This window comes from Lytechinus variegatus, chromosome 2, assembly GCF_018143015.1.
Source record: "Lytechinus variegatus isolate NC3 chromosome 2, Lvar_3.0, whole genome shotgun sequence".
In the NCBI taxonomy this organism is placed as follows: Eukaryota; Metazoa; Echinodermata; class Echinoidea; order Temnopleuroida; family Toxopneustidae; genus Lytechinus; species Lytechinus variegatus.
This window is the reverse complement of record NC_054741.1, coordinates 71383942-71410035: the sequence shown is the minus strand read 5'-3', so window position 1 is coordinate 71410035 and position 26094 is coordinate 71383942. Positions and strand designations below refer to the sequence as shown.

General features: G+C 35.6%; 1 protein-coding gene across 1 annotated transcript; it reads left to right on the top strand.

Annotated features, from left to right (window-relative positions):
* Positions 1–421: 421 nt before the first annotated feature.
* On the top strand, positions 422–24355 carry LOC121406942 (neuronal acetylcholine receptor subunit alpha-10-like). Its single transcript, XM_041597816.1, has 7 exons — positions 422–437; positions 10620–10753; positions 15630–15674; positions 19503–19612; positions 20113–20326; positions 20703–21021; positions 21972–24355. The coding sequence occupies exons 1-7, from the start codon at positions 422–424 to the stop codon at positions 22502–22504; spliced, it is 1371 nt and encodes a 456-aa protein (XP_041453750.1). The 3' UTR covers positions 22505–24355.
* The last annotated feature ends 1739 nt before the right edge of the window (positions 24356–26094 follow it).

The following is a 26094-nucleotide window of genomic DNA, read 5'->3' as shown; positions in this document are numbered from 1 at the left end:
ATCAAGTTTATGTAGGTCAATGCAATTTCAAATAGATCGAGCATAACGTACATAAATCATATCTATAATTCATGCATCTTGTCGATGCATCCGTCGCGATTGGAGTAATGATCGAATAGATCTGTATATTTCTATCAGGAATGGGAATATGTTGTATGCTATCGCATCCAAAGGGTGAAGATTACATGGAGTGAGAATAAATAATCGATTTTATTGAAACGTAATTGTTAAAAACAATGTTTCATAGTAACAAATGCCCCCAATTGTAATACAAATGTCTGTTATTTTCCATGGGGCAGTGTCTTTTTTTATCATCGGAATATATAACACCTTATACAGACTTCAAAACACATGCAATATATATATCATACTTAATCAACATCTGCATTTTATTAGTATTACATCCTTTCAAGTAAGGATTATGGATCGTGGATATGGTAATAATTATTGTTATCATCTCGTAAATATCTTGCTAGGGCGCGTTGTATATTATAATTATTTCGTTTTATTTACCAACATGCCCAACATAAATGCAACGTAAACACTAGTTAGATAAATGATGTCCAATATATAAACACACATAATAAGTTGGCCATAGGGGAATGCTGAAAAGCTGGGCTTGAAAATTGCAACTCTGTAAACCCAGATTTGTAAATGAATGATTATCGTTCGGATTATTTATCATTGTATTTGCTTTTAGGTTTCCACTGTTTAACCCGATGGTGGTAAGCGGAAGAGAATTTCATGAACCAAATCATGATTATCACGGACAACTTGTATAAGCTATTGAAATAGTTGGACCTGAATACTTGATGAAAACCATTGCCTAAAATAATTCTTCGTGACGCTCTTCCCAGATGGCGGGTTATTATTTTTTTGTAACATATCTGAGTATAGATATGAAGCATCACTAAATGTTATTCTTAATAACTATTGGTAAACCTTTGGATTTGTTGGATTCTCTTATAAAGGGATATGAGGAAAATAATAGTTCAGTCAAATCGCTGTAGTAATGACATCCCATGCACATTTCTACGGAAGATAGTTTGTGAAGGCGCAATAGTTGTATATAGGCCTACACTTTTGTTAGGGTGACGTATTCGAAAGAGTCGATGCCATATATGAGCATAATAATGTAAAATCGAACTATCGGGCCTCTGGTAGATTGCTCAAAGCAGTCAGTTATAGCATACAGAGGTCAAGCAAAAAAAATCAGTCCTCCGATAAATATTCTATACCTGAGCCCGCAATTGGTTATTATTTTCTGTGAAATCCAATAGCAACATATTTGATGATAATAATGACACCTTCTTTCATACTACTCTTAACATACTGAGAGGATGTGTCTTAAAATTAGAATTGTTTTTTATAGGGGCCTATTTTTCATCTCACGATTTTACATCGTCCCTAATTTCCTGTAAAAATTTCCAAGGCAACAGAGACATAGCTGAATATTATTTTTTTCAGAAACCATATTTTTTTAATGTAAGTTGTTTCAGTATGTCGAAGCTAAATTTATTGAAAATGTTCAAGAATGGGAATTGGTTTGGTGCCTTAGTGGTCAGGTAGTACACAGCATGTAATCGACAAATAACCTGTTCGATAATAATGCTATTAGGGCCTATAAAATCACGCATCAATTCTGGATGCCAAGTACCTCTTATTAAACCCCTTTTCCACTAGGGCCAGGACAGCGTCAGGACAAGGCGCGGAATGTAATAATTACAATCCGCGACCCTTCCGCAACCTGTCCGGACATTCCTAGGAGTGTCCGCACGCTGTCCTAAACCCTTCCTGGTGTTCGGGAAATCAAAATTTGTCCGCATCCAAATTTTGGTCGAGACCAAAATTTGGACGCGGATATTGAATTCCTGACACCTTCGGGACCCTGTCCTGACGATGTCCTGATGATGTCCTGCCCTTCCTAAACCCTTCCGCGTCTTCCGGAAACCATCCGCAATCAGGTCAGCTTCAAGAAGGAAAGAAGAAGCCATGCGGATTTTATCAGGAACATGCGGATTGGAATAAGAAGGCAAGCGGACAGTTTCAGGAACGTGCGGACAGGAATAAGAAGGCAAGCGGACTGTTTCAGGAACGTTCGGACTGGAATAGGAAGGCAAGCGGAGTGATTCAGGAATGTGTGGATCAAATGCTAATATGTATGGAACGAGTACACAAGTAGCAAAAACCATTTGCAAAAGCACTAGATGGGGCAACGGGATAATACAAGACAAGAAAATTACAAAAAGTAAAGAAGTACGGGGTCAAGGGGCCTAATTAGTATATACTAAAGAAAACTGAGAACCTAGTATTTCAAGTAGTGTTTTAAACATAATTACGCGAGCGCAAAGCACGAGTTGATTTTTTTTTTTTGGGGGGGGGGGTTACAGACTTGAAGGAAGAATATTTCAAGCATTTTCTACTGATCTGAAAAGTGGACTTTTCAAATATTTCTTGCAATAGTTCAACTGGCAATGATGCGAGCAGATTATTTTATTCTGCACTGAACATAAAAAGATGTTTCATGCAAAGTTTGATTATGAACTAGATTATTTTAATGTACTCGACTGAAAAAAAGGACCGTATAGGCAGCGCTTGACTTTACAAATAGGACAAATATCATAACAAAATTAATAATACAGGTGTAGATTCCAAACTGAAATTCAAGTTTATATTCCTATTACATTTTAAGCACTTTGTTTGATCATGAATGAGGTGTCATTAATAAGATATAATAATAGCAAGTTTATAAATATCGCTTTTCTCAGAACGGCTCAAAACGATTTACAGCAGGGGCAAAACGATTTATCCCAGGATTCATTTCAATCCCGCATGAAAAGTGCACAATTTCCACACCCTGGGAAGCATTCCTTGCATTCATCCCAGTCTAAAAATGGCGCTGGCAAATTCAAGCATACAATAACTTTCGCTTCCAACCGGGTACCCATTTAGCACCTGGGTGGAGAGTGGCAAGGTATGCAGTACGTCTTGCCAAAGGACGGTTTAGACCGCGGTGAGAATCGAACACACGACTCTCCGTTTACAAGGCGGGAGTAAGAACCACTACACCACGACTCTTTACAAAAAAATAGGCCTTCCTGAAAAAAGTCGTGCACAGAGCATGTTTCTCATAAACATAAGATATGAGCGCGAAGCGCAAACTTGCTTCTTTCAAACATCAAGGACGAAAAAGAAAAGACCTAAGTATTTTTCGTAAAAAATGAACAGCGTGCACAATCTTCTTATGATTAAACTATTGAAAGTATGAAGCGTGAAATGGACCATTATTTTTTAAAAATTGAACTAGCTGAAACAACGCAGATATTCTCGCCGTCTGCAGGTCTGTCAATTTCTTCACTCTTCTTCCTTTTTTCCCCTCTTCTTTGGTTACTCCATTTTTCCTATTTTTACGCAGTCAATAGGGCGTAGCGATCGCATTCGGCCTCCTGGAATTGCCCATTTACATTTTCTTACTTAGTCCATTTCAATTGGTACAAGAGGAGGCAAAGGCGATTAGACACTGGATTCACATTTTCGTCTAAAAATTAAAACTGATATTTCTAATCTTACACTTTCATAATCTCGACCAATTATTTTCTGTTCATTATCGCGATTTTTTTCCTCGATTCTATTTCACCTTATTTCATTCATCTCCTTCGTTTATTCCTATTTCTTTTGTGCTGTTTGTATATCTCTTTAATACTGGGAGGGGTAAGCCAGCAGCAGGGAGAGGAAGGCCGCATCAGCACGGCACCCCCTTTTTCTTTTCCACCGTATCATTTTTTTAAGTTTCCCTTTCCATTTCACTTATTTTTCTTCTGTTTGTATTTTCTTAAAGGGGGAGCAAGACCACCTCACCCCTTGATCCGCATGTGCATGTCGAATGCAATTTGCATCCTTACTTCCTGTTTTCTTCCTCTGTTGTAATATATGATCATGTATTAATTTGTAGAAAAATTATAAGAAAGTAATGTCATAAAGAGAGCCCCGACTTTGCTATGAACACATGCAGTCTTTTTAAAGTTACCTTAGTTGAAAAAAAATCAAGATCCGAGATAATTCATTGTTATGTATAAAAATGCACAAAATCTGCTTTCAAAAAGTGAATACTACATTACACCGCTAACACACTTTCCTTTATCCTACATATTTCAACTATTAAATAATGCGAGCACGAAGCGCGAGCTGAACATTTTTTTTACATTCCTTCCTAAATACTGGGCATTCTAAGCACCTTTTAAAAGCATGAACAGGAAAGGAGTATGACTATACACTTGATGTGAGCGCGAAGCGCGAGCCGAAACGAAATTCGACATAATTATCACGTTTTGTAAATCAGGAAAAGGATGGATAATTGGATAGATGGATAATATTCCTACATTAGTAATAAAAATAAATAAACATGCGTGCGTGTGTTTAGATCCAGACCTAGAATCTGGACATTCTAATTACATTCTTTATTATAATATCAATAATAAGAGCGCGATGAGCGAGCTAAAGATATTTGATTTTCAGATCTAAAAAAAAGAATTTAAGCGCAGTTACGAATTGGATATTGATCTCGCTTAATAACTGATGCGAATGAGAAGCTCAAGTTAATATTTTTATCATTACATATATTTTGAGTTGCGACCGGGACATTTTAAGGACATTTTTTTGTCTTCATATGACTATGATGACTATCTTCCTAAGCGAGAGAAACTTGTCGATATTCCATTCTGAAAAAAGGACAATGATTATTAGGAAATCATGAAAATATCGTTACATTACTTATTAATCAAATGAGGGCGCGAAATTGATATTAAGGTCAGATAACTGGACATTTTGTTATCATGAATAGGATGCATGGGTTGATATATTTTTAACAAAAATAATGCGAGCGCAAACTGTGAGCCGAAAATTTTAGTAAACTGTCATAAAAGAGGAATTTAAAATAATTTGTTACAATTGATATACATAACTCCCCAATCAAAATGCAAGCGAGCAGCTTTAGCTGATACTATTCACAATCAGACCATCCTAAAAAGGGATATTTTTAAAAAAATTATGGAATACACGAAGAGAATAGTTGTTTGACAAATCAAATAATAATAGCGCGCAGCGCGAGCGGAAAATGTTCATATTTAGACCATAAAATATAGTCATTTTACAGAAAAGTATAAAGTCTATTTGTAAATCAAACAAATTGAAATCTTAATTTCTGAGAAATGTTTGGTATATTTACTTCAAAACTTGATCTTTTAAGCTCAATATAAGTCTATTCAGGAAGTTATACATCTCATAGATTAGGCAATGCGAGCACAAAGCGTGAGCGAAAATTTAACATAGTGACATGAAATCCCCTCCCCCTCATCTTATATAATTCACTCGTCTTTCTCCTCTTGTTTTTCCTCTTCGTTTTCTCTTCTCTTTTCCCTTCTGTTTCTTTTCCCTCTCTTTCCATTTTTTTTCTTTTTTGCTCGTTCCAAATATTGGGGAGGGGGTATTTGATATCAAATGCCCCCCTTCCAAAAAGTGAGGGGACGCGTCGCCCCTGTCCCCCTGGGATGTCCACCAATGTATGCAATTTGATTTGAAATAAAAGAAAATTCTGTATAGTCTTTGTAGTCGAAGAAAACCAAAATAACACCCCTTAATTAATAAAAAAAATATATGGATGATAATTTTCATGGAGTATTCGCAAGTTGTCCGATTGTCCTAGTCCTTGAATTTACCACTCGTGACGTTGTCCTAAATGTCTCCGGTTCTGTCCTAATACGATCTGCATGCTGTCCGCACCGAACGCCGACAAATTTATTTAGATATTCTTGTCCTAGGACAGTCCCAGGAGTGTCCTACGACAATACGCAGACAGTCCTGGTTGTGTCCTAGGACAATATCATTTGCATAATCTTTTACGGAATTTAGTTGCGGACAGCATGCCGAAATGACAAAAGTTGCTTCCGCAACCCTTCCTGGTCTTGTCCGCGCCCTAGTGGAAAACCGCCTTATTAGCTAGCGATCAGGGATCAGATTATTCTCCTGATGGGGTTACTGTACTTTTTCCTTGCCAGTATTCCATTTTATTCGCACGAAATATATCTAATCTGGCATTACTTTGATTATGCAGCTATGATAAATACATGCGCTTGTACATGTTTTTTAGTGTTTGTTCTATATACCCTTATTTTTTCACAATCCACTTGCCCATGAAATAAAATTTTTAAGGCAATAAAAAAGCCTATCCGTGAATAATCACAAATAAAGTGATTATCGACTGATTGTGTCACAACGGATTGTAATATTTACGGGTACACTACAATGTAAACATGACTGATTTAGCAGTTCATTCCTTTTGTTTTGCTTTCTGAAATTGTTACACGTAACGTCTATTTTTCCTTCCATTTTTCTTATTCTCCCTTTCTGTTGGTGTTCTTTTCCATATTTTCCCTTCACCACCTACCCTCCTTTATTTTTTCTTTTCTTTCTGTGTCTTTCCTCCACTCTCTTGTTTTTTCCACTCTTTTCCTTATTCATACTCTCTGTATTTCTCTCTCTTCATTTTCTCATTTGCTTACAATTTCCCATAATCTTGGTTTCCTCTTTCTCTCTCTCTCTCTCTCCCTCTCTCCTTTTCTTTCCTTTCTTTCTGTCTCCGTATTCCATGGTTATACATGTTATGAGCACTTAATGCCCTAGTTGCGTTCTGTTCGAATTACACCTTTACACTTTTTAACGTTTGTACATGCTTCATCGATCAACATTTTACTTTTTAAAGGTTTTTTTTTGTTGTTTTTTCTTTCTTGGTATATCTTTTATGATTGTGTAATATGATAATCGATTGGTCGTATATTTTTGCTTATAATCTATTATTATGTATATTGTACTTTGCCTTTGCTTATAATGTGCACTGGATTTTTCAGTTTTTTAGGGACTTGTTTGCCAGTATTCCCCGATTGAATACACACCATACTATTATACTAAATTTAGAAAAAAAATTATCCTAAAATGATTAAATCTCAGAGTGATCATGGTTCTAAGAGTTCATTATATCAGATTGCAAAATAAATTATTCAAGGAAACAATGGCAACGTGAAAAAGTGTCGGATTGATTCCGCATTTTCTCACACTTTGCTATAAAAGGTAATGTTTTCGGCAATGGAAACAGGATTTGTCACCCCCATATAAAAGAGCCTATTACTTAACGTAAAGCAGTCCAGTTCAAGTGGTTAATATCTTACTATATTACAACAAATAGCTTATGCTGGTACATAACTTTCCCCTACTTTGGCAGTTTGTTTAAAGGCACAAGCTCCCTGTTCGGCCATTCTCGCAGTGCGCAATGTATAGTTTATGAAAAGAAGAAAACCATGAGGTTTAATTCGCAGTAAAAGAGGTTGTCTGTTAAAGTACGGTTTAGAATCTTTTAAGATTCATGGTGGAAAAATCAATGTTGTAGTCATGATAGTTAGATGGCACTGTCGTCATTATGCAAATTCATATAAGGAATGAACAGTGGCGGATCCCCCCCCCCTATTTTTTTTTTTTGATGGTTATATTTACTGGATTGGTACCATGTAGTCAATTTCAAGGGCTAGATCTAGTCAAAACTATATTTTAACTTACGCTCATGGCCTTTGTGTTCGCACAAATGCACCTCTGTCATACTGTATTGCAATATGTAAATTCCGGAATTCCAGGGCGCGCCAGTCGATTGGTTGGAAAGTTGCACCACTTGTAATCGGGAGTTGCAGTGCAGTGACCAGTGTGAAGATGTTGGATTGGATATCATTTTTTCCCGAAATTTTGTGTTTTTTGTAACATGCGTTTGTCCGTCTTTATGGCAAATACATGTAAATTGTAACAGATCGCGAGAGAAAGTGTCAACGATGCGAATGATAATGTCTATCCCCGAGATTATTCTTCACTCAAAGATGAAGCTCTATATCGGGCGCCACGTGCGCAGCATTATCATTCTGCCTTGGTCATGTACGTTTTCACTGAAATGTATAGGTCAGACATATTTGTATTTAATGTAAACTAACTTTTACACTTTCTGGTAGATTCAGAGGCATATTATCCAGGGAGCCCCAACTAAGTTTCGCCGAAGCAATCATTCCAACGAATTATCAAGGAGCAAAATTGTATATTCTCAATCACCAGTCGACCCCACTCCGCGTTTGCTGTGTATAGGCAGCTATATGTCAGCGTAAGGAGCGAAGATTTTATGTGACGGGGGGGTGGGGGTTGGGGGGAGAATAAAAATTCTTTCGTGCTGGGGAAAAACGTCCCGAGGACACATTGTGTATTGTTAAAAAGTAGAAATTGTGCTCTCAAAATACGACTTTTGGACATGTTTTTTTGAAAAATTCCTTGTCGTGGGAGGGGGTATCCCCCCTCCCACACCTCCCCCGCTCGGTCGCTTCGCTCTCTCGCCGCTGGCGCGCCCCCCCCCCCCTATTTCAAAATCCTGGATCCGCCCCTGATGAATGAGTAAAATAAAAATGATAAGTTTTAAGTACATAAATCAGTCATAAAATTTAGGCAAAACTCACAATCACTGTAGTGCTATTCTCTTTCTCGTATACCAATCGCAAACACTGGTAAAAAAAACCTGATTTTACAGAAAATGAAAAGAAAATTTTGCAGAAAGCAATAACAGATTCATAAAACAGGAATTTTTCTGCAATTTAACAGAACAGGTCTGTTTAAAGGGGGGAAAAGAGTATTTTTTTGTATTAATGAAATTTGTAAGATTCCATACAACAAATACCAATTTCCTGTAAGATTACGCAATCTGGTAAGATTGCAGGTGTTCTCGAGACTCTGCTGCAGGAAATTCTTTTATTTTAAGGATAAATTTTCTAACAGTGTAGTCATACACAGTGCCCCAACTTACAGGTAATACCAACGCTTTCAAATGAATTATTCTGTGCATATTTGAGGAGGTTAATCAGCAGAAGAGCTTTTCAACGACATTAATGCATGGTAGACGCTTTCATGATATTTTCTACTTGAATTCTATCAAATTGTAATGACCCATGATTTGAAGTGATACGCATAGTTCAGGCTTGTGTGTAGATGGGATTCATCCTAAATGGATGAAGACTATTCATGTTCAATCTGCAGGGTTTTTCTTACATTCTTAAAACAGATTTGGCAAAATAACAAATTCGTAGGTGAATATGTGCCCGGCTAGCAAAAATAGCCAAAATCACCCAATTTATTATTCAAAATGAACAAGAATTTTGGTTGATATGGACCATTTTCATCCTTCGGAAACATATTCATCAACATGTAGATTGGTTACTTTGATCAAACCTCTTTGAGAGTGTACACCAACAATGATGAGCTTAAACTCTGATATGCCAAATATCAATGTGTCACGTTTACTTCAAATACTAAATTTTACCTTAACCCTAAAGAGACTGGGGGGGGGGGGCTGATTCAGCCCCCCCCCCTCGACATTTTTCGCGATAAATCCGCTGCGCAAAATTTTTTGACCGCGTCGCTCGCTGACTTTTTACTTTCAAGTCTCGCGCAACTTTTGAGACCAAAATTGTGACCCCCGGGTACGCGGTACAAAAATTACGCATCATTTCGTAAGTGCATGCAGACCCAAAATTACTCAAAAACGTGAATTTGTGTACAAATCCAATGCAAATAGTGTTCTTAGCCAAAATTCATAAATGTATCATTATTTTTCCTTTTACTGCTCAAAATCAATTAATTTTATCTTGTTTATGGTCAAAATAAAGTCCCCGACAATTTCCATTGAAAAAACAATGAAAAACAAAAAGTCGAAAAACAAAGAAATACATAAGAAATTTAGAAAACAATAGAATACATAAAAAATAAATTTGATTTTGAATTTTTTTTAAAATCAATTTGATCAGATGCCTATCTAGAGTATGTGAAACAAAAATTAGCCTTTCAGGGGCATTATTTTATTAATTAGAGCAAACTTATGATTTTACGCATAAATTATCATAATTAATGAGACATGAGATTTTTTGGCGAATTTGATGTTATAGTTTTGTAGATAATGCCATGGGTACGCGTGTGCCAATTTTCGTCGCGACCGCGCGATCAACAGCCGAGATCATAAGGGGGGACTGAATCAGCCCCCCCCCCCCCAGTCTTTTTAGGCGTCGAAATAGCCCAGTCTATTTAGGGTTAAGGCAGGCAATATCGGACACCTATCCCAATTGTTATTGTAACCACAATGATACATCGTTTCATTGGCAGGGACAGTCAAGTACTATGTTCACGCACACAGAATTTACTGTGATATAATTGAATTTACATCTCATTTAGATATTAAGTTAGTGATCATAATTTATAGTGATTTGTAACATGTAATAAATGGCTTTCAATATGTGTAAAGATATTGCGTGTATATCATCGCCATATCACACAACAATGACAGCACGAGGGAATGGCTTAGAGCTGAACTTTGTCAAAACTGATTAAGATTTCTTAAAAAGTTTCGTCCTTTATTCAACGTGAACATACTTTAACTACACGAAAATAATATAAGTCGATCTTGGTATAATCGGCCTTCCACTATTATAGCGTATATAAAATCATTAATTTTAATCAACAATGTTTGATGCAAACTTCTTATTCTTACTCTTTAGTTTATAGAGGCCAGAAGGAACTATCAAAAGACCTGCTCGACAAGTACGGCTCGGTAGCTCTCAGACCAGTTACCAATGCTTCTCAGTCCATTCAGGTCTACTTCAGGATTCTCATCGCCCAAGTCATTAGCTTTGTAAGTATACTCATGACGGAGTAAGATGGCATTTGAAGTAGAGTGAGAGGGGGTAGCATTAATGGAGGACAGGGATATATTGAAATTGTGGGGAACGAGATATATGTGTAAAAGATATAGAAAGAGGCAAGATATGACAGAAACGGTAGACAATATGTTTGAAAGAAGTCTAAAAGAGGAATGAGAAAGAGACAACGAGACGGTAGAGGACCAATAGATGTGAAAGAGTTGGAAAACGATTAAAAATGAAAGAGAGGGCAAGACGAGAAAGGAGAAGAGATGAAATATATAGGACGGATGTAGGTAAGAGTCATTGGCAAAGATATGCATTACATGAAACATGAAGATATAATATAGTAAGAAGTTTTGTCGCTATTAATTCGGTCCTTACTTGAAGTGAAATATCGTTTTCGGCAGACGTTAAAAATCAAGAGGAAACTTAGATGCATCATCGCTTGTGGTTTCTGACGGCTTTCAATCGGCGTGTATCTTAATAGTTTTGCACTCAGGTATTCAGCATTCTCCTTAGAAACAATTATTATGTATACCAAAGCAATGGAATTTTAAGAAATATACCACATTCTTGGACAAGTTGTAATTAAGATATTATTATTACCGGTATTTTTTAATTAATCTTTCTAACAATGATGGATTTATATCCTACGATATGACGTGATCTGTCACTCAGGCATCTCGTAGTACTAAATTACCTCAGGTCCAATGTATTTGAGAATTATTCAATATAGAGTGGGGATCTAGATCATCGTCTCGTAAAGTTTAGATTAATACGATCGTGTTTCCGATTATGACCTCATTCTATTTATTATTTAATATGACTGCGGGACGGTGGAGGTGGACGTAATCAGCCGGAAATTAGAGGAGAGTCATACCTATTAAACATTATGAGCACATTAATGACATAAAGGTTTTAAAGGGGTCTATACCTGGTTGATCAATAATTATTATAAAAAAAATCAAAATTTGAGAAAAGGGGTTTAGTAAAACTCAAGTGAGCTTGAAGTAAAAGTAAAATTAAATTGTGTAATATGAATTTTCGGAAGCTGCCGACAATCGAAGCAAAGGGGAACGTATATACCACGTCCTGTTAAAACAATCATTTGAAATGACCAGGTGCCTTGCCATGTCGGGCATTCTTGAATCACAAGCACCCAAACCCACCAATGTTATATGCAGTAAATTATCATTCGTTATATACTTGTAGCACGTACATAATTACTGTTACCCCTCTCCGATGTTGACGGTTTAGTTACAATGATCTCGTGTTACATCCACTATGTATGTTATGAATGCCTCACTAATTACATGCTTATATCTGGAATGTTAATCCTGCACGCTTTTCACAGAATTATTGGCGGTATCTGTTATCATGGTTATATTCATATGTTATGAAAATGCGAGCAGTTCATGCTCTGGTTCTTTGCATTAATACAAGGTCGATGAACAGAAACGAATGGTTTTAGGATAATAATTAACAGCTAGACGAGATAATTAGCCACTAAAATTAAGCGCAAATTAATAAGTAATATCTTTCTTCATATATATATATATATATATATACATGTATGTATATGTATTCATTTATTTTTTTTATTTTTTTTTTTATAAATTATATATTTATCATTCGTGGATAATTCTTCGGTCAAAGCTTTGCTTTTGCATTGTTGGAATCATATAACTTCTTGTTCATTAAGTTCGCGAGCGCACAGGAGGGATTCTTTTTTTTTTAAAGATTTTGCTGAAGGCGACGCCATCAAGTAGCAGTGATGCGTACAGTTAACCATGATACTATATAAACAGTCTGCCACCTCATCAAATTCTCGCGCCGTTCTCATCAATATTTCAGTAGACTTAGCTAATAACCTAACGCTTAATATACAGAGCCGTCAATGCATCTCTTCTAATGATGAAATGGCGTCATTTTCATCTTATTTCATGGACTGACAGGTCGTGATTGTTCATCGTAGGCTCACAATAATACTGAAAGTATGAAATGCCATCCTATTACTTGCATCGACTGTGATTTTGCGAATAATTTAGATAGTAATATTATTGGTACCATATTCATGACTACCACCAATATTATCATCATGATCTTATTTTACTTCTTCTTCATTATAATAATCAATCATGTATTGATCATAATGCTAATGGTAATAATAATAGCAATAATAATAATGATAATGATAAAGAAATAATAATAATGACAAAATTAATGATATATATATCATTGATATAATAGTTTCAAAAGAAGAAAATTCTAAACACAGCTATTTACACACTGGATGAATGAGCAGGTAAATACCATTCTCAAACAAACTGATAAAAAAATAAGTCAATAATGAAAATATATTTTCTAATTCATGATGAAACTGATAAGTGACAGTATTTTGTTTTGTTTGAAAAGATGAATTTGCAGAAAAACACGGTTGAAATACTCGGCTGCTAAATATTAACATCATAATTTAATATCTAATGAAGATATTGAAATAGTTGAAAAGTTAACTATACTATAACCCATTTTATTATTTGCAAGACAGGTGAAAGTTGATAAGATGATATTAACCTTAAACTTGATTGAAACAGCTTCAGTGAAACTAAATAACTATTGACTTATTTCCTTGCCTGGTTGACCAATCGAGCCATGTTCCGCTATGAAAATGATTTTGTTCATATAACTGTCAATACTGAGATATAAAAGATAAGTTAGATAAGAATACTTCGACAGTTACCGTCATGCCACAACTACCAACACACGTAAAGTTTGGTTACTTGTAAAATATAGTTTCTACCAGGCATTGCCAGGGACATGCCCCCACCGACAAACCCACAAATGCCCGCTCACATTCACCTATACACACACACATTTCTTTCTCTCCCTCTTTCTCTCTTTTAAACACATTTCTGTCTGTGATACGCTAGTCGTGCTTATTAATTACTTATTTATATGTAATTGCCTATAGCTAATTCATCAATTTGTTTGCCTCTTTGTAGTCTAATTACCTGATTTTTTTTCAATTATGCAAACCGGTCAGTATTATAGAAAGACGGTTCGTAGTAGTGGAAATAAACATGATATAGAACGTTTCACAAGAGAGAGAGATTGGGGGAGAGAGAAAAGTTAGATGCAGATAAAATTCACAGACATGACCTTAACTAATTTATTCTGACGTCATTTACGACGAGATTATCTCCTTCTTCTGACCAATCTACTAATCAAACCAGTCTTACTAATGGACGCATGCCCAAGGCAATTCACAAAATACAGGTAAAGGTTCATGGTTTTAAAGAGACTAATATACCCTCGCCTGCAATTTATTTTGTCCCATTTACAGCATGAATTGCACATAAGACACCTTTAAAATAGTGATCTTTTTTTATAGAATTCATAGGATTTGAAATCTTTTTATCATGTACATTTTCATTAGCATGTTAAGAATATTTTTGATACGAACTTTACCATGATGCAGAATAGAACGCCGCAGCAACAAAGAATGACCTTGCCTAAGATCAACGAGTCGTGTAAATGGACCGTAATTAGGCTAATTGTGGAAAGTGGAGGGGGGGGGGTATAAGATTCGAGGTGATGTTTCATTTTGTTTTACCCAAATGTGTACAAACACTGTCCAGCATTTACAACATTGCCTACTTGAGCATACATACATACATTTTAGCATTTTTATAGGGTTTTTTTTCATATTAACATTACCAAGCGCTTTATAAAGAATAGTTTTACTCTCCAAGTGATGACAATGATATAAATAGGATTTAGGAGAGGAAACAAATAGGTTTTTAATATGTTTATGTACAGAAGGACATGCTGGAGAGAATTTTCATAAATACTAGGAATACTGAACCGCGTATTAATTTTACAGACCTAAATGTATAGGGATTACAAAAATCAATAGAATCGTATTGTATTTATTTATTTATTCATTTATTTTTTTTATTTATTCAGTCAATCACGGTAAAGCATTTTATTCAGGTATCCGTACAAAACAGGCAACAGTAAGATAATGCGAGCATATTTACAAGTTAATGCATGCAACACATAAAATTAAACGTGAAATAAGGACGAAAGAGAGAAAGAGATAGAGATGGAATATCAAAATTGTCGCCATGATCTGGATGTAATAAGAGTATTTTATCCTTTTTAGAGGCCTATACATTCAGATCTAACCCTAACCCTATGAATGTTTTACCCATCTGCATGTATTGACCTTTATGAAGGATAAACTCCTATACCCGAAAATAACGCTTTATGGTATAGAATCTTGGGTGAAGTTATATCATTTGGGCAAAATATTTAGTCACTGGCGTATGTAGCCATAATTCCATAATTTCTTATTTCATCTTAGAAATGTCTGGATGAAAGATGATCATCAAAATATAGATCATATATCCATTGATGAGTACAGCTTTACCATAACCGAAAGCTTCTGACCCCAAACTTTACAGGATATGTCAGAACTGTCTTCACCCCTGCCTGTGATGAGGAGCAGAGCTAATTATTGTCCGAGTTTGATAATTGAGGAATCATGGTTTCTATACTTATCACGGGACAGATAATTGCTATCAACATGATCAAGTCAATCTCAATTTTGCTGAACCGTGAGCAAAGATCCATTATGACCAACCGTAAATATTGCCAACATGAGTCAACACATTTAATGGAGAGTCAATATAACATCTGATTTATTTCTGACGCAGAAAATGTAATTCGGTATACATCATTCAAGCCATAATGATGATTCATGAACTGCTTCATACTTATATTTTCTAATGTTATTCAGTTTTTTTATTTGTCCTCTCCAATGCTATTGATTTGTTTTCTATTTGCTTTAACATTCATTTTCAGAACGAGAAAGAACAACGAATAACTATCAACGGATGGAGAAAGTTGGTAAGTTGCAAATATGAAAAAAAAATGAATTGAAGGCAAATGATTAATTCATTATCCATCCGGTCAAGCCACTTCACCTCCAAATGTTTTATATATATATATATATATATATATATATAATATATATATATATATATATATATATATATATATATATATATATATATATATATATATATATAAATATATATATATATATGTGTGTGTGTGGGTGTGTGTGTTTGTGTGTGTGTGTGTTAGTGGCCTAAGACCGTAGTAATCCTGAGGTCGCGGGTTTGAATTGTTTCAGAGTTCCCTTTAATTTGTTTCTTGTTTTTCACTGCAGCCATTTATTGCATTACGGGTGTTGCCATTGAATAAAGAGGAATAACAAATATTCCTGTCATTTAAAAACATAACGGAATCTTTGAAAAATCCCTTCAAGTATAGTTATATTTATTTAAAGGTCATGTAGGTATGATTCTATAAATCGTTAATTCCCACTATATTCGCTAGCATTATTTCGGGATTCGGAATGGGGCCCTTCGTAACTCTCTAGATCTGTGTCACAAACTGAAAAACCTTCCATTCCCCTAAAATCATGAAAATAATATCGATGCAGATTATGCAGCTAAGTAATAATAATATGTTCATTTATATAGCGCTCTTACAATATATCACCGTTTCATAGCGCTTTACACAAAAGGAATAGAAAATTGTAATAACTAATACATGTAAATGTGGAGGATTGTGGCCCAGTGGATTAGTCTTCGGACTTTGAAACAGAGGGTCTTGGGTTCTAATCCCATAGATGGTGTAATTTCCTTCAGCAAAAAACTGATCCACAATGTTCTGCACTCAACCCAGGTGAGGTAAATGGGTACCGGTAGGAAGTAATTCCTTAAAAAAGCTGTGTGCGCTATGAACGCCTAGCTTAGCCGGGTAATATAGGAGCGCCTTGAGCACCTAACAAGGTGGATATGTGCGCAATATAAACACCCTATATTATTATTAAATATTATTGATTAAAAATCAGAGTATTTAGATGTTTCTTAAATACTTCCAAAGCAGGAGAAAGTCTAATATATCTTGGAAGGTCATTCCAGAGTCTTGGGGCACATGTCTGAAAAGCATTGTCACCTGATTTAGTATTTGTCCGTGTAATATGGAGCAGAGTAATGTCCGTACTCGAGCGAAGCCCGGGACGTTCTGACTGATGTAGGCGGATGAGAGAGTCCGTGTAGCGTGGAGCTTCATTATGGACAATCTTGAAATCAATGGTCAATGAAAACAATACGTTGCTTCACCGGAGGCCAATGCAACTCTCTTATGTAAGAAAAGGAACATTCAGTGTATGGTTTTAGATATTCTACAGCAAGGTAAAACGGAGGACAAATCTATTTAATGCTAACAAAATGTGAAAATGTTTCTTTTACAAGTTGATAAAGGTATACTTAATATTTTATGGTGTTAGGGTTATGCCTTTAATGATCCTTATTTCCAAAATGGAGTGTACCAAAGCTCAATATTCTCATTAATTAATGAAAATACAGAAGCTGCCAGAATATAGGAATAAATATATAAGTTGAAAAACAAATAGGGGCAAGACACCTACTACTAAGAAAAATGTAAACTAAGGTTTTTGTGACATGCATCGAGACTAGTCGTGAGAGGTGCATCCATAGAAACCCTGCAGATAAAGTAGAAATTTGTTATTTCTAAGTATGACACAGGCCTACTAAAAGCTTCATCTGAGTAAAAATCTGCAATCCGTTCCGACAATCGCATGCATTATACCTTTTTTTCAATTTGCATGGTTGTAAAATGGACAGGGTTTACGAGGAAGAGGTAGGGCTTCGTCGCAGAGGTCAACTTTCATGACTTTTTGACGATTTTCTTGTTTAATATACCATGTATATACAGGGGTGGCGGAACGTAAGCAAAAAATGGCATTTTGGTGCAAACTGATATTATCACCATGAGATTATCAGCTGTGTGTTTTGTAGTGATTAAGTTGAGCAAAGGTTTTCTGATTGATAATATATATGTTTAATATTCATTATTTCGCGAGCAAGCGGTTAGAAAAAAAAAATCAGATCCGAAGTTGTAAAGCTCACTTTTTGGTAAAATATGAACCTAATTTACTGTTAAAATAGCATCCTTGCGAGATGTTGCTAGCGCGAATCACGAGCTCAAACTTTCATGCAATGAAAAGAAAACATTCCGAGCATGTTTTGTAATCATGAAAAAGGGATGTGAATCTAAATAAAGAATTATTGCAAGCGCGAAGAGTGAGCTGAAATTTTTAATAGACTGACCAGAAAAAGAACCTTCTAAAGACTACATTTAGTGAATCATGAATAGGATACGGGCTACATAGTGACCAATCGAATAATGCGAGCGCGAAGCGCGAGCCAATTTTTTTTATATTCTAACCAGAAAACAAGACATACTAGGCATTTCATTTAACCAGGAACGGAATGAAGTGATTTTCTAACCTAAAAAATAATGTCTTATGTTTTACTTCAAAAAGAGTATTTCATTTATAAAAGAGGGCACATTTCATTTAAAAAAGGGCATTTTCCATTTTGAAAAAAAGGGGGCACTTCCCCGCCCCCCCCCCCCCTAGTTCCGCCGCCCCTGTGTATACATGGATGTTTGTAAGACTATTGGATCTTAGTGTGATCTAGATTCACATGACAGTTACACCAGCAAACTAACCCAAGAAAACATGAATTTTTTTTTCAAAATTAATTAATGAAAATACATGCCTTCGGTCGGTCTGAAGTCGCTTTAAAATCTGTATAGCATGTCAGTCACACACTGTCAGTTTAGGTAGCCGTTGATGTCGATTTCCCCCCGAACTTGTTTATTTTTTATACAGAGTTTGGTCGATTCGTCTTCATTAGATTGCAACAATGAAGGTTATTGCGCTGTTTGGCGAGCATGATTCAAAAGAAATGGCGAAACGCAGTAACTATCCGAAAGTGAATTGATCAAACTCTATTGCTCTGATTGCAAAAAAAAAATCGGGGAAAGCCACTACGAACCGTCATCTAAACCGGTAATGTGTGATCGTTGCCATACCAAAGATTGCGCATCAATATTGACCAACGTCGGCAAAAGAATACAACTGCCATATTGGATTTATTGATATTGCCTTATTTACCAAAATGTACCGTTCTGTATCACACGTCGAACCATATGCCCATAAAGGTCTTCAAGCTCGTCAGGGGGGGGGGGTCTTTCAAGCTCGTCAGGGGGGACAGGGATACGTCCTTTGCATGGGTAGCGGTATGTCAGGGGGGCAGACTGCCCCCCCCCATAGGTACGCTAGTGGCTATAATGTTAAAATGTTGTAGTTTTTCAACACGATTTCTTCTTTTTCAAGAAATTACATTCAATTCAATTCAATTTTTGGTTAGATAATCACTTCATTCTGTTCCTGGTTAAATAAAATGCCTAGAATGTCCAGTTTTCTGGTTAGAATATCAAAAATATTGGCTCGCACTTCGCGCTCGCATTATTCGATTGGTCACTATGTAGCTCGTATCCTATTCATGAGTTCATTCATGTAGTTTGCTTCAGTATATAGTGAAAGCAGTCACAACCATAATCACTATTTTTATTGTTCTTATTGTTGCTTTTATTATTTTTATTATTAATTTATAGCATTATTATTACTATCATCATTATTATTATCATTAATTATTATTACTGTCATTATCATCAACATCATCATCATCATCAATCCCAATCGTCAATAATGTGCATTCTGCAGCCACATTAATCCAATTTTGCATGAACTTGTAGATTATTTTCTCTTCCTTTTGCTTTGTCTTTCTTTAGCAATGGTTGGATCAATTCCTTGCATGGGATAAGGAATTGTATGGAGGCATTAATCAGCTGGAAGTAACCCCTGACAAGATATGGCTACCTGATATCAAGCTATACGAAAAGTAAGACCCAACCTGACTATAATGTAAAAACGATGAAAATTTACTGCATAATGTGATTGATTTTTATCAACCATAAAATGTCACAGTTTGTACACAACTCATAACAAAGGTAATAATTATCGGACATTCATCTTCAAATTCTAAAATAAAAAGAGTATTAACAATATATCTTTAATGAATCATTTTACCCAATATTAGCCGTGGCGTAGGAGTATGTAGAAGTAGTAGTTATGGTAGTAAAATGACGTCTTATGTGGGCTAGGTGGTACAAACTCAGGGTACCTTTGTAAGGTGGCGGATGGCCAATGAAAAGGAAAAAGAGGAGTTCTCTCAAAATTTCATATAACATTTTATCCTTGATCATAGCTCATATGATAATGTCAATTATATGTCAGTATGTAATTGACATATAATAAATTATACATATATATATCTATATAATTTTTCTGGCAATACAGTAAACAGACTTGTGATTTTCTTCTATCCTAAATTACATACAGCATTGATAAGGACTTCCAGAGTGAAGATAAGGTCAATGCCCTTGTGAGCTCTGACGGTATGGTCACGTGGTATACCCCGATGGTCATCAGCAGTTCTTGCAAGATCAATGTCCGTTATTTCCCTTTCGATGTCCAGACTTGCACCTTGACCTTCGGCTCCTGGGCTTATACCATCGACTCGCTCAACATTAACTATTCTGACGATGCAACACAGGTATTTCTAATTTTATCTCTTTAAGTTCAGCTGTTGCCCCTATGTTGTGATAATTTTCAAGCGAGACTATTAAGTTTGCATCAGTGTCGACGTATGACTCCGTCGGCGATTCGTGATCATGATGATAGGTCTCTTGTGCCATTGTTTACAAATGTAGATCAAAGGAGCTATGATTGTTCAAGATTCGCCATTTTCTGTCAACTATAATATTGATGTGTCAGCAACATGTGTCCTATTGACGTGCAAGATTTTGACCCGAAAAAATGAACCATGAAAAGTCTGCATTAAACTCTTGTCAAATCAACAACCTTTTACAATCATAACAATCATCGTCATTTAATTAATTTCAATCGTGATTTTCTTATCCTTTATTCAGAATGTTTTTCTTAACAACGGCGTATGGGACCTGCGTAAGATCAACTTGGAGCGGAACGTTGTCAAATATGCCTGCTGCCCGTTTCCGTTTAGCTTTGTCCAGGTAGATTTGTTCCTGGAGAGACGGTACGAGTTCTATGTCTTTAACATGGTGGTACCCTGCGTCATGCTCTCCGCCATCAACGCCTTGGTGTTTTTAGTTCCCCCAGAGTCAGGGGAGAAGATATCCTTCTCGGTAGCAAATCTCCTGGCCTCCATCCTGTTCCAGCAGCTGATTGGAGAACTCATGCCACCACTAGGTGATGAAATTCCACTTCTTGGTGAGTCAGGTTTGATTTTATTTGAATTCATTAATAACTTCATTTCAATTTATTTAAAGGTTAATTTAAATTTATCTATAGCTCAATTTTAATCTATAGGTTAACTTTAATCGTTTTTAATAGGTTGAATTTTACTTTATTTAGAGGTTAATAATATTGTTAATATGTTCACAGCAAGCAAAGACAAATGAAACGAGAAGTACGAATTTTAGTAACGGTGGCAATATTTCAGACAGTTTTCAAGAGAGCTGAGACTGAGGAAGCCAAACACAAGACGAAAAACAACTTATTACTTGGAAAGGTTAAAAAAAATCAATTATATAAATAGATACTTCACCATAATGTGAAAGGCGACCCCTACATTCCTCTCTTGAATTCTAGAATTATCATGTTTCCTCTATTGCTCAATACCTATATAAAGTATAAGTTTATTAGAACTAAAGTTTAGGGACTTGCCTTTTTTACAAGCTCTGCTTTTCTTGGCAAGTCCCTCCGTTCAGTTAATTTATCTTCAATATTTGTTATGAAATGTCATTGAACTGTATTATTTTGAGTATGTATCATTTTGAACATGTATTTACACTGTTACTTCGATTATATAATTTTTTGAACGGAAATAAATAACTCTAAATCTAAAAGTCATTTAGATATGAATAGAAACAACGTGGAGCTAACGGTATGGATGAATATTTCCAGGTGAGGGGACAAAAATTCATATCCAACCCCTTTGATATAGTTATTATGATCAATTTTTGCTATGGGTTGGCGCTGCATGTACACCACACAACACCAAATATTTAGATTTGATAGTCCAACTATTATGCTGCAACCAATTTCTCCAAACTTTCCTGGAAAGACTACGATGAAAGGCATGCACTTGACACGACGCAAGTGAAGAACAGCCATCTTTTGAATATCACTATTTATTCCTATGATCCTCTATCTTTCAGGGATGTTCTTTCTGTACATGGTCGGGATGAGCTGTGTGGCACTGGGAGCTAGCGTCCTCATACTGCGCATGTTTCATCGCCTTGGAGAAAAACCGGTCCCGAGATGGCTCAAACGCATGTTCCTCCATCGCGATTCCGTTTCGCTTTCCTTTAAGCGGGCCAGTGTCGCTGTCAAGAAGACAAGAAGCAACCGCCATAGTTCCAATGGGGACGACGGCTACAGGAGGGGCAGCAATCTTAGTATGACCGTGATCAAGGAAAACGTCAACGATGTCAACTCTAAAGACCCAGACGAGGCATCTTTCCCGCTACATCCAAAGAACGATGTAAACTCGACGGCCAAACTTAGCATACACTGTCAAGGATTCAACGACGATTACGAAAGCGAGTCTGCGATGTTGAAACGGGAAGTGATTCGTCAAGAATGGATGACAGTGGCTAGGAAACTTGATAAATCTCTTGGAGCTCTCGTGGCTGGCTCAACTCTACTGGTCATTATTCTTATTTTCCTCCTCTTTGTATTCAGAGGATAATCATTCATGTGACTTTTTAAGATTATAATTATGCACGAAAGTTATCGTCGGTCTCCACCATGCAGAAAGAATTCTCGGACAAAGTAAATGTATTGCAAATGCCCATCAAATGACAATGAACAGCTGGGAGGTCTTTGTCGAAAATAAACGGGAACAGAAGTATCATCCTAGGTTTCGGAGCTGTAGAAATCTTGCAAATATGTTGTCGGACGAGAGTCCAGGACAAAACTGTTGTGTTTATTTACCAGTGTTTAAGAAAGACTTGGCAGTTCGTTGTCAGGAAGGCCATTGAGATTCATTTTCTATGCTGATCTTTAAAGCGACCTGCGTCACGGTGCGAAAAGTCGCTGCTGTCGATTTTGCTCAGAGTAGAATGCATCGTGTCTTTATCATGAGTAAATCTAAAAAAGAAATCAGTTTCATGAATAATGTAAAGCATTAATGGCAAACTACGGGGATTGATAAAAAAAAATTCATTGGAAAGAATGGCTAAATGAAAGTTATACTTTCAAGTATTGATCAATAGAGATGGAGAAGGTGGTCCATCAAAACAAAATATGCGCTTTGTCGATTTTAATTCGATGAGGTTGGCTTCAGAATTCCTGTTCTGTAAGTTTAGTGTATCAAAATTACAAACACATAAAGCAGAGTCATTGACAAAATATTAATGTCGAAATGATTTGATATTCATAACAAGTGTCGCATTTTGTGCTTTCCATTGCCATCGACATTATAAAAGCATGCTCAAAGATTTCCTGAAGAGTGGAGAAATACTGAGGAAACTTCTGGTTGTCTTTGCTTCTTTTAGGCAAAATAACATATAGGTATAATCCGTAGTGTTCAAATTGTGAATATGATAAATAAAAGTATGGGGGTATATCACAAGTTTATAAAAAAAAATTAAGAGGCTGAGAAAAAGGAACTTTAAAACATTTTCCTAAATCAAATAAAAATACTCAAGAAATACATGAAATACAAACGAAATTAGTTGGAAATTTATACAATCTAACACAAAAACAGAAATGTATAACCAACGAAAGATAACATATGTGTTCCTGACAATATTTATGTGAAAATATCCTCAGATGAATTATAATAATAATGATGATGATGATAATAATAATAATGATGATGATGATGGTAATAATAATGATAAGAGTAGTAAAATGAAAATCCGCTTTATATGGCGCTTAATTTATCGGAACGACGTGACTAAGCTCTTTACAGATATTACCACGGTCATTGGATTCATTCCCGCACACAATGTGTGCATATTCTCCACTCCCTGGGGAGTATGAAAACAAAATTTCTCCAAAGAATATTCTCAGATGATGTCTCACATGCTTCATTGAAGATAAATGATTTTGAAAGACAAGTTAGTCTTTAGATTTGAAATTACGTAACTGCTGCTACAACGGTAGGTCGAGTGTGTGTGAAAAAATGGTAACAATTAATTAGAGTATTTTCTATTAAATTTTCAAGTTTCTTCTTCATCATGTTTATATATTGAACACTAATATTTAGTCGTATTAAGGACTGTAATTTTTGTATCTTTGTTTCAGTAGCTTTTATAGGTAATCCTGAGCTTTATGAATCACTGTAACTCATGTAGCTTGTGCATTTGTATATAACATCGGGAAATAAAAAATTAGCAGCAACAATATTGTTTGTGTTGATACCAAGGTCTAGTAAACCCCTTTTTATATGAGTATAGCCTTTATCAGCTAGCAATTATTCATCATAGTGGCACGACATTAAATATTGAAAACGCATGTTTATTCTATTTTTGTCTCGCCTGCATAGCAGAGCTAGACTATAGGCGCCGCTTTTCCGACGGCGGCGGCGTCAACATCAAATCTTAACCTAAGGTTAAGTTTTTGAAATGACATCATAACTTAGAAAGTATATGGTCCTAGTTCATGAAACTTAAACATAAGGTTAATCATGGTATTACTAAATATCCTGCTTGAGTTTCAGGTCACATGATCAAGGTCAAAGGTCATTTACGGTCAATGAACTTAGACCATGTTGGGAGAATTATTTTCAAAATCTTAACCGAAGGTTAAGTTTTTGAAATGACATCATAACTTAGAAAGTACATGGGCCTAGTTCATGAAACTTAGGCATAAGGTTGATCAAGTATTAGTAAACATCTTGCTTGAGTTTCAGGTCACATGACCATGGTCAATTGTCATTTAAGTTCAATGAACTTTGGCCGTGTTGGGGGTATTTGTTGAATTACCATCCTAACTCTGAAAGTTTATGGATCTAGTTCATAAAACTTGAGACATACGAGTAATCAAGTACCACTGAGCATCCTGTACAAGTTTTAGGTCACATGACCATGGTCAAATGTCATTAAAGTTCAATGAACTTTGGCCGTGTTGGGGGTATTTGTTGAATTACCATCCTAACTCTGAAAGTTTATGGATCTAGTTCATAAAACTTGAGATATAAGCGCAATCAATAAGTATCACTGAACATCCCCTGTGAGTTTCAGGTCACAAAACCAAGGTCGAAGGTCAGTTAAGTTCAATAAACTTATATTAGGCCATGCTGGGGTAATTGTTGAATTGCCATCATAACTTTGAGAGTTTATGGATAGAATGAATGAAATGTGGACATGGGTGTAGTTGACAAGTCTTAATTCACCGTTCAAATGTCATTTATGGTCAATGAATGTGGTATTATGTCATTATATGAATGGTGTGTTTTGTGAATGATTATTTTATAGTAGTTCTCAAGTTAGCACTGCTGCTATATTAAATCGCGTAATGCAGGCGAGACTGCCAGAGGCGTTCCACTTGTTCAGATTAATCAAGACTGCCCTCTGCAGCCAACACCAGAGTAGTTTAGAAAGGCCTACAGTGCTTCTGCACATTTCCGAAAGCTATGACCTTGTATATAAATCATTTTTGCATTTATTGTATAGTTAACCATTTTTTCCCTCTTGAACAGCGAGGGTGGTAATTAAGTTCCTTGTTTTCAATCATTATTCAATCCTTATTCCAGAACCAATGATCTCATATATCCTCTAAATATGGTATGTAAGTAGCATTGTATGTAAATAGCATTGTATCATTTTCATTCTAAATATCATTTAAGAGTATGACTAATGCTGGATGTTGTCGATCTATGTATCGTATCAACGCATATTGAGTAGTGTTGTATAAATTAGAAGCTTCACTCTCACAAATCTATAGATGATTTATTATAAATTTATTATACTTAGAACGCAGTTCTCTGTTTGTATTCTGTTTTTATAATATTTTCTGAAGTTTGCAATTTCATTCTTGATAATGAGACATGTCACTGACTACTTATTGCATTTTCTTTTAGGCATTTTGATATTAATAAAGCTTGTTCAGACCATGAATATATCAACACACATTTCTATGATAATATTCACATCATGATGTGTAGTGAAATACTGGGTCTGCAGGAAATATATTGTTTGACTTTATAATAGTACATAGTTTTACATGAATGATAGATTGCTGAGAATTACTCAGGAATAATCAATATTAATTTTAAATCATCGTAGAATATATGTCTTCTCTTTTGATAAAAATGTTGCTTTCATGGTAAAC